This window comes from Vidua macroura, chromosome 17 (genome assembly GCF_024509145.1).
Source record: "Vidua macroura isolate BioBank_ID:100142 chromosome 17, ASM2450914v1, whole genome shotgun sequence".
NCBI classification, from domain to species: Eukaryota; Metazoa; Chordata; class Aves; order Passeriformes; family Viduidae; genus Vidua; species Vidua macroura.
The window spans coordinates 15,045,364-15,059,646 of NC_071587.1; the positions used below are offsets into that span (position 1 = coordinate 15,045,364).

A 14,283-nucleotide genomic window follows, 5' to 3' on the forward strand; every position below is an offset into this window, starting at 1 on the left:
TGAGAGGCGATGCGTGTGAGGGGCTGCGTGAGAGGAGGACACGCGGCTGCGAGGGTGCGCGGGACGAGCAGCCGAGAAAAAGCCACGCTGCCGCCGCTCTCGCCCCGCCCCGCTGCCCCCCGCCGGCCCCGGGGCCGGGCTCCGCCGCCTGCGCCCGCCCCGTCCTCCTTCCCCCTCCCTGCCGCCGGGACTTCCCTTCGCGCTCTGTTCAGCGCCGCTAGCCCGGCATGTCCCGCAGCCGGGCTTCGCCCAGCGCCCGGCTTCTGTAACGCCCCCGCCCGGGGCGAGGCAGGGCCGCGGGGCCATGGGGGGCTCCTGAGGGAGCGGGGAGCGGAGCCCGGCCCGCGCCGCCACCATGGAGCCGCCGCCGCCGCCGCCCGGCGCCCCCAGCGCCGCCGAGCCCGCCGGCTGCCCCAAGGACACGGACCGCCAGCTGCGCCTCCGCCTCTGCGTCCTCAACGAGATCCTCAGCACCGAGCGCGACTACGTGGGGACCCTCCGCTTCCTGCAGTCGGTGAGTGGCTCCGCGGGGCTGGGAGCGCCCCCGGGGGCTCGGCGGGGCCGGGCGGGCCCGGAGCGGCTCCTCCCGGCGGGCCGGGGGCTGCGGGGGCGGCGGGGCACAAGTTGTGGGAGTGCCGTGCCCGGGTCCGCGCCGCCGAGAGGGAGGTTCTGTTGGAGGGGCCCGGGCCGGGGCCGCCTGGCCGCGCGGGCCGGCAGAGCCGCGGTTGTCTCGGCCCCGGCGCGGAGCGCGGGCAGCGCCGACCCCGCAGCGCTCCCGGCCCCGCGGGGCGCCAGGAACGGACCCCGGAGTGCATCTGCTCTCAGCGCCTCGTCCCTTTGGTTGTTGTTGTTCAGAAGTTGCTTTTACACTCACTTGGAAAATCTACCCTTACTGTCAGTTGTTTATAAATAAATATTGTTTAATGGTAAACATAAATTTGTGATTGTGCCGGGTGTGTCTGTGCATGTGGAAACAATTATACCTGGCTCTGAAATTATTCACGGGCTAGTTCAGAAGAAAAAATCCATCTGGATATTTCCATTTTCCTGTGTAGGTTCTAAATGTGGAATTCATCTGTGTACCACCACACTCCTGCAAATAACTGGAAGAGCCTGTAGTAAAAGTTACTAGATAACAGATATATTAAAAAAAAAAAAAGAAGAATAAACTAGTGATCACACAGAGATCAAGAATCAAAGCAAAGGAAGTCTCTGTAGAGATTTCTAAAAGGTTGTTCCTAAAAAGAAATTCCTTCTGGTGTTTTTCTAGATAAAGACTAAACTCTGGTTTCATCTAAAAGCACTTAGACCCTGGGCCCCTTTTGACCTGTCCTTCTGGCAAGATTTTGGTTTGTTTGTTTTTTAAAATCAGTTTGTCTTCAGTGTTTTTCAGATTCACCAAAGTGGCAAACTGTCTAGCATAAAAGATAAATGACAAGGATGTGGTTGCTTTATGAACTAGTCTCTACTTGAACCCTCCTCTTCTCTCTCCAGTAATTGAACTCCGAGCCTTTAATTTGAGTTTTCCAACTGAAGTGCCAGTTAGCTTCATTTAGAACTGTGGTTCTGTCTCAGTACAAGGAGGTTTTCTTCTAAGATGTAGAAGAGCCCCACCCTACAGACAAAACAAAACCAAAATCCCTCAGAAAACTCCTCTGTCCTAAGTACTGAATTTGAGATTTTGTTAGCTGCAGGCTAGAATGTAGATTCAAGCTACATATATTTTTAATTCCTGTTCTTACAGCCAGATGTACTCACAGTGGTAGCTAAATGGGATTTTCATGTATTAAAAAAACAAAACAGGTCTTTTATTTATTTGTATTCGTTAACTTGGCAGTTTCCATTAGAGCAGTGGTGAGTAATACGCCCTAGGTAATGGCAGGAGAAGATCCTGGTGGAGAGCACTCTCTGGGATCTTGGCTGGCACTGCTGGCAGTTAGAGCCCTTCTGAGGCTCTTTGTCACCAGGTGGCTATTGTCACCAGTAGCTATAGTATTATTTGTGGTGCTGGTTCTGGAAGTGCAGCTCTACCCCCCTACGGAATTTGTGTTTTAGTCATTATGTTTGAATAAAGCACTGAGGGATAGGATCTTTCTTGTATCTGGGCCTTAGTTTAGAGCAGCATTCATACACAGGCTTAACTTTGTGCACATGTCAAATATTCATGTGCTGTCCTAAATAATGTCAGTTTCTTCAGTCATTGACCTACATTTTATGGGCTGAATCTCTGTACAACTGCTTGCTTACAGCTGAATGTTGTTAGCCCCAAGAAGAGGACAATGAGGATCTACTGCAGCATGTGAGGGTAAAAGGAGCAGTAGTGGGGTGAAAGTTTTAAAAATAAAATTTGGAGTGTGAAATATTTTCTGCATAAATTATGTGGATGGCCATAACTTAATCCTTCTAACAAGACAGCCCACAGGAAGGAAATCTGCCCCACCTCCCACACTGGACAGCCGACACAACGTGCAAGGATAACATCATCTATCTAATCACTGGGATTAGATGCAGTTATAGGCCAAAAGTTTTGCTTCAGGACACTGATGAAAGTGCTGCTGTAGCCCTGGGACTCTGTATTCTCAGCTGTGCTTGGCCTCACAAATGCAGGCCACTGTTTGCTGGCTCTCCTGAGCGTGCTGGCATCAGTGCCCAGGAGCCACCACCCCTCCTGCCCCCTGGATCTCTGTTTTCCCAGCTTGTGTTCTGTGTGGGCAGCACTCAGCCAGTGCAAAATAAACGTACACTGTTACACTACCTGGGGTGATGTACCAGGGTAACACTGCAGAGTGACTGGGCAGGGTTAGTTGTTTTGTCCATAGTGTGAACTGTGCTGAAATGGTTTGTACTCCATATGATCCAGATGTAATTTCAGCTGTGCTGAAAGACTGCTTTTTTGTGCAGGAGAACTGCAGCACCCAGATCTTCTGGAAACTTGTTCCTGTCAAAAAGGACATGAGACAGATGTGGGGTATGGGTTCCTTTGCCTAAGAAACCTCAATAGCTTGCATTAAATAAAGGAAGGCTAAAGCTCATATCTTTTATCATCATAATGAATTTCCCCCAAGTAGGCTGGGACAGCTGTGCTTATGTGAGGGAATCTGTGCTCTTGGTTAAATATTTGCTATTGAAGCACTAGTCTTCATTAAGTGTTCTCAATAAACAATGTTTTAAAAAGCAAACAGCTGAATTCTATGGGTTTATTCACAGCACTGAAGTTGCTTGCTAGCAGCAGCTTCCTGTGTTCCCTGGTAATGTACAAGAATCTCTTAAGTATTTAGAATCTTGTAAGTATTTAATACTATGCATTTGCAAATGAATCAAAATAACCTCCTTTTACTTACAGTATTTTAATCTGTTTTAGGAGATGAATGTGTGATCATGTTTAAGGAAAAGTTTCCTTTTTCTTTTCTTTTTCTATGCTTAGAAATGTTTTCCCACTAAGATGCAGGGGAAAATAGGTTCATTATTAGCATAAGGACTCAGCTCTTATTTGCTTTACCTAAAAGATTGTGGTCCATATTTTGCATTCATAAATTAATAAATTGAGTCTGTAAAGTTTAATATAAAGCATAATTAAAATTATAATTAAATAATTAAAGTGATAGAACATGGAATTCTATTTTCTAACAATAAAAATTGTGGTACTCACTGTTAAGAATATTTTATTATGAGTAGTGTACTCATTTAATGAAAATGCTACAGATGTTTATTTATTTAAATAGTCTCTAGAATCTGTTATGTTTTATACCTAAAGTAATTTTGACAAATGGAGTTATATCTGCAAATTTAACTTGGACGTTCCATCATTTTTCACTTTGTATGTGATTTGTAGTAATTTTATTCCATTTAATTTTGGACATGAGAAGGTGTTCCTAGTCAGTTTAGCTCCTGCTTAGTTTCTGGTACGCCTGTTGGTACTTGTGTTATATGTGTGTGTATATATATAATACATCTATTAATGTGTATTACCTATTATAGTAGAATGTATCATAACCATGGCAAGAATGAAACCCAATAGCTTTACCCCATCTCATCTTGCAAGATGAGATGATTGATTCCAAGGGATATAGCTGGGTTTTTTTAAACAGAGTCTGGATTTTATATTAAATTGTAATATAATACAGATATGATACTATATGTATACCATTATTTCAATAGTCCTAGGTGTCCTAGACAATTCCTCAAAATAAGGAGGGAGAGGAGAAAACTCTCTTCTACCAGCTCACAGCTGATGACCTGAAGTTACTGATTTAGTTACGAATATACACACGCAATATTGTGTCCTGTCTTATTTGCCATTTGTTTGGGCAGGGATGGTATTATTGCTAATTATGGAATTATCCTTGAAGAAATGCTGTGTAACTCAGGAGTGTTAATAGACAGTACTGCAGTTATGCAGCTGTGTTACTGGCTGTACTAGTAAAGGCTCATTACACAGCCAAACTTTTTAAGCAGTAGGGAGAACTGCATGGAGCGCATGGAAATGTACTGCTGCTAACACTATTAAAGAACTACTGATCACAGAAGAAGCAAAGTGGAAAATTGTCAGAACCTAATGGAACTTTAGTAAAAGTTTCAGGAGTAAGATAAACAGATAATTCTGTTGTCTCTGGTGTGATCATAAACCATAAGATTTTTCACTCCCCAAGCTTTAAGATTCAATGAATCTTTTGACCTCTTTTAACTCTGTAGTGTATACAGAAATGTTTATATTGTCCTGTATAATTTTGTAAATACTTCTTTTTTGTGTGATGGAATCACACCAGGTGATAATTTAGTTGGGATGACAGCTGGATAGATGCCAGCATGTGTCTGGTGGCATGCAGTCCTGTGCAGGACGCTGCTGGAGGTGCAGTGTCTGCAGGGTGCAGCCCTCGGGCTTAGCCAGGCTCCAGGTAGCTGTTCTTGCTTAGAGTGTTGGTACGGAGAAGTCATGCACGGTTTGTTGGGGAAAGAAAGGTTGTGGTGTGTTTGACTGTTGCATGGTCATTCCACAGAAACCCAGTCAAATCTGACACTAATGGTTCAGTAATTAAAGACAAGCTCTCAAGTAAGGAGACACAGGAGCCCTGAGCAATTTCAGACATACTCATTGACCATCATTCTAAAAATAGATGAAATAGTGAATACACAGCAGTTAGCAGTCAGGTTTTTAAAGAGTTTTTTTTAACCATTTTGTAGATATAATAATGAATTACATGTGGAAATATTGGAGCAGTAGTTATCCAGTACACTGGATTGCAGTGGTAGGGATTTTGTTGCATCGCTTTTTCCCCCCACATTCATTTATTTCACCGAACATTCAGCTCAAACCTGCACATGCAGCTCCCGCAGCTTAGATAATTGCGAATATATAAAGCCAAATTGTTCTCTACATTGTATATCTATGTCTCTTTCATCTTTCCAGAGACAAACCACCAACTTGTAAATTTTAATGTCAGAATGACAGTATGTACTTTTAGCTTGAGCAATTGCAGTTTGTTCTGTGCAGGTGTGAAAACGGTAGGAAAGGTGAATTGTTGTTACCAGATAGGTATCAAATTGGATAAGTAATTGTACCAATACTATTTTTAGGTTTTAGTATCATGCATTCCTTTATTTTTGTATGAAAACTAGAAGTCCTTCAATCCTATCGATTGTATAAATGTTACATTAGGACATGTGCCAGCAGATAAATTAGCCCACATCCTACAGACTCAAAATATTTATGTTTTGCTTCTCTTTCTTGCTTGCTTTGTAGGTGTAATTGATCTGTCTCTGGGTTTTGCACTCCACCCATCTTGAAACATGATAAGCATCACAGGCTTTGTTTGGTCTTTCCCCCCACCTCCTTCCCTTTCTGTTTCACAATCTTGTTTGCATCCAGGATGAGGCTCTGGTGCTCTAATAGAGTAGCAAACAGACCATTTGTCTCAGCTGTGAGCTGTGGTTTCCTGTCCTACCCCGTTCTCTGCCTGTTCACCCTCATAGGTACAGATAAACGCTGATTCTGGAGGGTGAACCATATGGTTTGGGTAATGTTGCTCCTTTATTACAGACAGCTAAAAGAGCATTCAGGGGAGAGGAAGTAGATGGGAAAGGAAATTGTTTGGAAGTGATCTAAATTACCTTTGCTGATCTGTTATTTTGGGTCAGTTGGTCAACTACAGCCAGTTGCTAGAACTGCAAATGATCAAGATGTTCTGTTTAGTTATAAAGTCACAGAGCTTTTATTTTTTGTTTAAGTCTGGTTCCTGATTTATGTAAATTGAGGAAGATCACGGATTTCATTTTAAATGACATGTTTGTAGCCCTTCTGGTTGTAAAGCACGAACTGAAGATGGAACATTAGCAAAGCAAAAATGCTTCTGAGTTTTCAAGGGCTGTTGTTTTGACGCTTGAATTTGGGGTTGGCAATTTCACTAGTAGAGTTCTCTATTTAGACCAAGTGTAGTGCAAAATCAGTGGCTAAAGGCTGAAATGCAAACAGATTAAAAGGTTCTTTTGCCCCAGATACAAAGAAAGAAAGTGAAGAAAACAGTCTGGATGTAGAAAGATGAAGGAAAAATGAGACACTGAAAAGCAAAACAAAGCAAAGAGAAAGCTCTGAAAATATTTATTAATCTGAGCCTGTGGTCTAGAGAGCCCAGTTTACAGCCACGGGTCTAAGATCAGGGCTGAAGGATCCAGAATACCCAGGTTCTCTCCTGCTCTGAGCTGTATGATCTTAGTGTGTCGCTTTGGAAATAGTGTGCCGAGCCAATGCCTTTTGCAGTGAGGCTTTACAAATCAGTTACATAGGAGTACGGCAGGTTTTTATGTGAAAGAAGGTGTTTATTCTTTTTGCACTCTCACACAATTTCCGTGGTGAGAAAATATCAATAAATCCCCTGTGTAATTTCACCAGTTCACTGCCATACAGGTGAGAAACTAATTTCTCTTTGCTTCCCTTAACTCATTCCAGCTTGGTGTGCATCTGACCCTTTTTACCCTTTATCTCAGACCTACTTTGGTCTTGTTACATCCTTTGGAATGAGGTGTCTGACCTCTTTCTGGCTCTGCATCTCTCCCTCCTCGTGGTTGCTGTGCTGTGATCAATCAGCCCATTTCAGGCATGCCAGTTGTTTGAACATGTGCCATGATCTCTGAGGGAGAAGGGAGTGCTTGGCTGCCCTGGGCTTTCCCAGAGTTTTTTGTTGCTGGTGCCTCTGCAACAAAACTCTTGCAAGAGCACTGTGGGAGCTGAGGGAAGGGAGGGACAAAGACCTTGGGCTCTGGTAGGAAAGGGCATGGAGATCAAAAAGTGAACCAGGCATCACAGAGAGCAGAGTGTTAGAGTTGCTTGGTACATAGCTGGATGCATGTTTGATTTTACAACATATTCAGCTGATATTTGCAGGAAGCAGACTGATACCCATTATGGGAAATTTGTTTGTCCCTAAATAGAGGAAGCAAAAAAGTTTAAAAGCGTTGAAAATTTTCCACTCCCTAGGTCACACAGTATTTCTGCCATAGGCAGGAGTACTGGTTTGCAGGGGTGAGAAAGGTAATTCTTCAATTTTACATCGTATCACAGAATCATGAAAAGTAACCTTGGAGAGAATCTTGACAAACCATCCCATCATGTTCTGATATGGAAAGAGCTTCATTTCTGATGGTTTATCCTGGTGTTTAGATGTTGTTAGTATTAGAGATGTCTTCTTCATGCCTAATGTAATGTCTAATCTTTTTAGTGCTCTTTTTTCCTTTGCATCAATCCCTTAAATATTTCAAGAATGTTTTCACATTTTGCTTCAGATTATGCTAAATTGTCAAATTGTTTAATTTTCTTTCTCAAAAATTATTTAATTTTACTTCTGATAATTCCTGTGCTGTTATCTGGATTCTCTAATCTATTTGTGTCCTGAGCTCTCGTGCTCAGAACACCAGGTGCAAGGCACTCCCAATGCTTTAGCAGTACCAAGTGAGACAGTGGATTACTTACAGGTTTTGTACAGTATACAGAGTATTATTGTTGCAGGAGAAAAAGGTTTGTCTGAGTTTGTACCTGCATTTGGGAACAACTCATTGCTCATACCAGGGACTGGGACTAGGTGTCAGCATAAAGTATTTACAGGAGCAGTCAGGTATTCAGACTCCTGGGGGTGCCCTGGAAGTGCAACACTGAACCCTCCTAAGGGGCAGAGGGTGATGTGTTTGCAGGCCAGCTTTCCTACGCGCACATCCTGGCACTCCCAGAGGCACCCGACACAGAGGGTTTCTGAGGCTTGAAAAAGCAGGATCTCCCAAGCACATTTTCACCCAGATGAGTCTGGGACAGATTAATCTTTCAAGAAATTACTTATTTCTGTTGCCTGCTTATTGTTTACCTTAGGCACTTACAAGAAAATAGAAAGGGACTGTATGAATTTCTTGTCTTCTTTCCAGCTGTAGAATCCCTTTTCTGTTTTTGTCTCCCCAAATTGATTTCCAGCCTTCAGTGATGAAGGCCTTGCACAGTTGTAGTGTGGTTTAGGATGTAAATGGTGATGTATCTTTTGGTTTTGACGATGCTTCAAATTCCTGTGCAAATGGCAGCCTGTCCTGGTTTCTAGGAGTGAGTACAGCTAGAGATAAGAAAAGACTTGAAATAAGCAGCCATGTCATTTCTCAATTAGTTACAAAGACTTCTTGTGGAGCAATGCAATTCTTGCAAAGCCATCCCATCTAGACTGAACACTGCCTTTCACTGCTTTTCCCTTCTGTGTCACAAATGGAGGCTTGGACTGGGGATTGCACCAACAGCGTGTCTGAGATCTCACCAAAGTATTGGATTTTAACATTGCTGCAGATGAAGAGTCCTGCTTAATATCTCAGTCAGGCATGATTAAAGCTTTCACACTACCTCTGCAGGTGTGATTGAGTCAAGCTGTAGCAGATGTAGAGAACAGCAGTGGATCTGTACTGGGACAGAACCTCAGGGTGGCTGTCTGGTAAAAACACGTGAGTTCTGCATGCCATCTTGGCCCTTCTGTAGGTGCCATTCATGAGAAGAGACATTGGCTCCCTTTGAACTACAGCTCTCAAGAGCAGAATAAGAGAAAACAGCTCTGTGATGAGAAAACAGTTCCTTCACCCTTCCTAATGGGTCTTCCTCCTTGCTTACACAGGTGAGTGCCATATGTCAGGCCAGGAGACACTGAGTGCCCAAAGCTGAATGTTGCTCTGATAGGCCACTTCAAGCCTAGGGACAGAAAGGCAGAATTTACTGTTCTGGCATTATGGGGCTTGTCTTAGGCCTGTCTGCCCTTTCACCCAGGGCTATCAGCACAAGAATTTGTTACAAACCAGCTGGCAATGCCACTTCCTACCGTTCTGGAAACAGTGACAATTTTATGTCATGCATCGTTGAGTTGCAGAGAGTGCCACAGATTTCTAAATCCTGATTATTTAAAGGTTGGTATGAGATGATGGGACTGTGGAACTGAGTTACAGGAACATTTAGGTTCATGTGAGGATACTGGGTCATTCTCACTACTATTCCCACTGCTGAAATTATTTTTATGGAAGCATATCAGCCATACAAATAATACCTTGTTGCAGTTAATCTGATGTCTCATGACTCATGGAGTAAATTTTGTGACCATTCTTAACCTTTCATTTTGTACTTCTGGTTTTGCTGTGATCATTTCCTGTGCCAACAGGTTAATTTGTTGGTTCCCAAACCACTTTGCTTATCCAAAATGAGGACACTTTTTTTTTAACAAGTGCAATTGTTTAGTCCTTAAAAGTCTTTGTAGACTAGTCTTAATTTATTTGGCTCAGTAATACCCTTTCAATTAAAAAAAAAAGAAGGAGCAAACAATCTGATAGGCAGAGTGCTGTTTATATATTCCCTGTGGATTTGTCAGTTGTTAAGTTACCACTAGGTAAGGGATAGGACCAACATTTCCAGGGCTCCTGCCTCAAGCATATGTTAGGAACTGTTTGACTATATGTTTTGGGTGTGGACCTTGATGTGATCGGGCCAGGAGCCTGGCTTGCACAAATCAGGTTGCTGGTTTAGTTGTGAACCGGAGCCTGCTGCCAGTGATACCAAACCCACATCCTTTCTGCTGACATGTCTTGGCCCAGGGTGTCAGAATGAGCAAATGCTGATCCCTGAGATGCACACTGCTTGCCCCTTTCCTGAGAACACCTCTTCTGCAGAGAGGTTGCTCCAGTCCTTTGCACCAGTGTCACTGATTGCTGAGCTTGCCACCAAGGAGTGATGCTTATCTTTGGGATCTGAGCAATTTACCAAGAAACAGCTTTAAACCCATGAATCTCATTTTACTGGATGTCTGCCAGATGTTTACTCCCTTTGTACATGATAAAATGGGCTTGGATTTAAAAAAAAGCCTAACAACATCATCCATACCCTCTTACACCTTCTTTTATCTACAGTAAATTACATTAGTGGTAAACTTCTGTCTTGAAAGTTTTTCCTGCTCATGCTTCTGGCATCCTAGCATGGTTTGGGTAATTTGGAACAATGTGTCATGGGATACATAAGGGAAATACTTGTCAGGAAAGAGGGGAAAACATAAAAGGTTGCATTCAGGGATTATTTGGATGCTGAGGAAGCTGACAATGAGAGGAGATCCCTGATATTCAATGTGTGTGTGTCACTGGTGGAGGGCCTTGCTTGGGTGGCAGACTCTTGATAAGAACTCACTAAAATGCAAATTCTTATCTCAGATAGGTGGGTGGGTTTCAGCTACATAGCAAAGTCTCTGGTCCCATGGGACTTTCTGTCTAATCTGGCAACTGCTTTGAATGCGTCACCTCACTGGGAGCCTTGGCTGTTAAACTCATCACTAGGTGGCTAAAGAAGCCCCTTCCATTTTGTGTGAAGGGGCAGTAACGGAAGGCTGTGAAAGTTTTTAGGACTTTCCAACCTGATTCTTAAATAGCATCCATTTGTTGTGGGAAAAATGGACAAGCTTAATGTAGGTATACATGAGTAGGCTGTGTGCTATACGTGAGTAGGCTGTGTGCTATTTAGTATGTAGGTCACAGAGGAGAAGGCATGGACGCAAAAGTTTATCTGTTTATCTGTTACTAGACCTGATCAGTGGTTAATGCCCTGTATTGTTAAGCAAGAGACTTAGGCTACAAATGTAGTAAACAAAACAGCACCAGGCTTTACTCTTTGGCCCTGTGGCCAGCTGGCATGATCTGGTCCTGTCCTGTAGTGCTGAATTCCGAGTCTCCGAGCAGGGTGGCTGCATTCAGACTGCCTTCTGGGAATGGTCCTTGGCCTACCCTGGCTGGCACCGTGCCTGCACTTGTTTGGGAGAATGCTCGTAGGCCCAGGCCAGAGCATGCCAGGAAACATTCTCCCAGTTTGCTCCCAGAACTGCAAGGCTCGGGCACATGTCCTGGCCTGGGCTCACCAATGGAGGCATGGCCCAGGTCCCACCCCAGGCTCTGACACTTGGTGCTAAAGCAGGATTCTGGTAGATTGGAGCTCACACCCAGACCCAGTGCTAGCTTTTCCTTGAGGGTGCTGATGTGGATGGTGTTACTTCTGATGCTTTGTTATTATGTGAAAGTTCTAGGTGCCAGGTCAGAAATGCTAGAAATATGTTTCATCAGCCTTCCTTAGATTTTTGTCATTCCTGACTCTTGCCGTCATTACTTGGGATCTTTTATTTTGTTTAATCTGTGGAGGAAGAGACAGAAAGGAAATACAGTTTGAATGGCTGTCAACTACTTCAGGACAGTGTGAAAAGGAACTGGATGTTAATTACCTAATTCAGTGTCAACACTGACAGTTGTCAGCTGGGATACTGTTGACTGAAGGTACTTTGGTCCTCCATATGAAGGGTGCTTGATCATTCTCTTTTATTTACTTCCTTTTTTTTTTTTTTTAAGAAAATGAAAGGCTTCAAATGATAATCACTGGACACTCGCATATAATTTTTTAGCTCATATCCCTCTGGGTGCTGGAAGTTCTGTTTGTTGTGTTACTGAAACTGTGCTCAGAAATCAGTTCAGATGGGAAGCAGCTGTTTGTGAGGAGAGGGTGTTGACAAGACAATAAGGGCAGAACAGTGGGGGAAGTTTTCCAAAGAGAACTGCAGAAGTGCATTGGCTTTGAGCACTGGTTTGTCAGAGGCATGATCCCTCAACAGGAAAATGAGAGCTGCATACTGGGGAGACACTTTTCACAGAGTTTGTCTCCTTTGTTGGCTCTTAAAAATGTATGTGAGAAACTACCACTGTTACAAATACATGTCCCATCCTCTGTGCTGGCACAAGTCCTCTGTTCACACAAGGAGAATGTGTTCTGAAAACTTGTCACTAAATAAGTAATGGTTTTCAGACTGTATGGACCAAAGACAGTGTTTTTGGGAGGTATAGTTGAAAAGTGAGATTTACCAATTAAGTTGTTAATACCAGAGAAAAGTACCATGGGAGTTTTGAACTCAGTTATTAAATGGTAGAGAGGATGTGAAATGCAGTGCATTGAGTGTTGCAGTACTTGTTTTGCTGGGCCTTTTACTGAGTAGGCCTTCAACTTTGCCAGCACTGAACTCCCAGGGTTGTGCTGTATTCACTCCTCTGGCTGTGACATTGCTTCCATATTCTTGCTTGCTATTGCCTTCCTTTCCAATGTTTGGAAAGCCCTTGTGCAAGGACAGAAAATCTTACTGTACATGGCTTTTTTCATTTTTGCATTAATTTCCTTTCTGCATTCATCCTTCAACACTTAGAAGAAGTATTTGCCAGAATAACTGCACCTAGAAGTTAGGGAACAAGAGCAAAAAGCATTTAGAAACAAAACTGGAGCACTGAATTGAGGGGTGCAGAAGCCAGGAGGAGCTGGGAAAGCTCAGCCTGTTCTAGCGGGTGCCTGTCACCTTGCAGTATCAGCTCCTTCTGCTTGTAGAATGTGAACCATAAACAGCAAGGTACCTCTGGTATTTCCACTGTGACCTCTGTTTTCTTCCCTACTGAAAAACAGCTAACATGCATCTTGACGTGAAATCAAGCTAGAAGGAACAGCCAGGCTCTTAATGGGCTTTGTCTGTTATACTGTGCATGCGCTGTGTCATAAGAGATCCTTTTGCACAATACAGGCCATCTTTCTTAAGCAGTTGCACAAGAAAAGCCACAATATTTGGAAAGTAAAGTATGAATCAAAAGTTTTACAGCAAACAACTAGAGGAACTGAAATTTGCAAACAGCAAGCAAGAATTAAATTGCAGTGGCAGCAGTTACCATGTCCAGGTGGTGTGTGGAGGCAAGGCTGCATGACATCAGTTCTCTTTTAATGTGGCTCTGGGTGAGCTGCTGGGGCAGCATGGTATCAAAAACCAGCTCAATATGGGGGAAAGAAACCTTTCAGACTATTTCACTTAGAGAAGAAGAAAATTTTGTTGTGAAGTGCATTTAGAATAAAGATACTGGTTCATGCAGCAATTTTTGGCTGGATCTTCTCAAAATAGCGCACCAGTATTTAGCAGATGCAGAAACTGAGGTGCAGAAAGGCAAAATGAGTTGTACAAAGGGCGCCAATGAAGTAACTAACACAGCCTTGTCTCCATTTCTTACCTCCTTTAGGAGAAAAAGCTGAGCAAAAGATGTCACATAAACAATGTGAATTTTTTTGTGAAAAAGTGCAACAAGAATGTTAATTCTTCAATTCAGTCTTATGACATCCAGCTGACACATCCTTGGCAGTTAGCACTCGATGAATTGGTGGTCTTAGCTCAGTTCCAGCAGGACAGTTAGGCATAACCAGAGGCAGTCTCTGTGCACAGACAAAGAATCCGTGGGGATGGGAGGCGTTAACATTTTCCCTTCTGCGAGTACCTCTGCTGGATGCAGGAGACTGTGCTGGGAGAGTCTTCCTGCCAAAGTGTTCCTGTGTGAACATAAGGTGTAGAATGTAAGTCTTGGCCCTTCAGGAACTGCCAGTTAGCACTTTCCCAATACTCTCAGGGAGTAGTAAAAATGTAAACAGAGAAGCTATGTTAGTCTCAGAATTACTCAGTAGCAGTTGTCTGAACAGTTGTGCTCATGCTAAAATCTCGGCAAGTCCAAGTGCAAACACTTGGACATCTGGTTTCACGCCTAGTCTGTTTCTGTGCTAGCTGCTGAAACAAATCCTTCTCAACACTACGCAGAAGTACTTTTTAAAGCAGTAAGTGCAAGCCTGAGTTCTGCAATCAAGCACACATTGAGCACAAAGGGTATAAAAGACATAAACAAAGTGAAAATGTTGGTGGTTTGAATGTACTGCTGTACAGGGATTTGAATGCCCCTGCATTCACT

General features: G+C 43.3%; 1 protein-coding gene across 3 annotated transcripts in view; it reads left to right on the forward strand.

Moving 5' to 3' along the window:
• Nucleotides 1-260: 260 nt before the first annotated feature.
• The window catches only part of PREX1 (phosphatidylinositol-3,4,5-trisphosphate dependent Rac exchange factor 1), a 126,842-nt gene continuing 112,819 nt past the window's right edge, over nucleotides 261-14,283 (forward strand). For all 3 annotated transcript variants that reach the window (XM_053992999.1, XM_053993000.1, XM_053993001.1), the window contains exon 1: nucleotides 261-514. In XM_053992999.1, coding sequence (XP_053848974.1) covers nucleotides 356-514 — 159 coding nt within the window. In that variant the 5' untranslated portion in view covers nucleotides 261-355. The remainder of the gene's footprint in view (nucleotides 515-14,283) is intronic.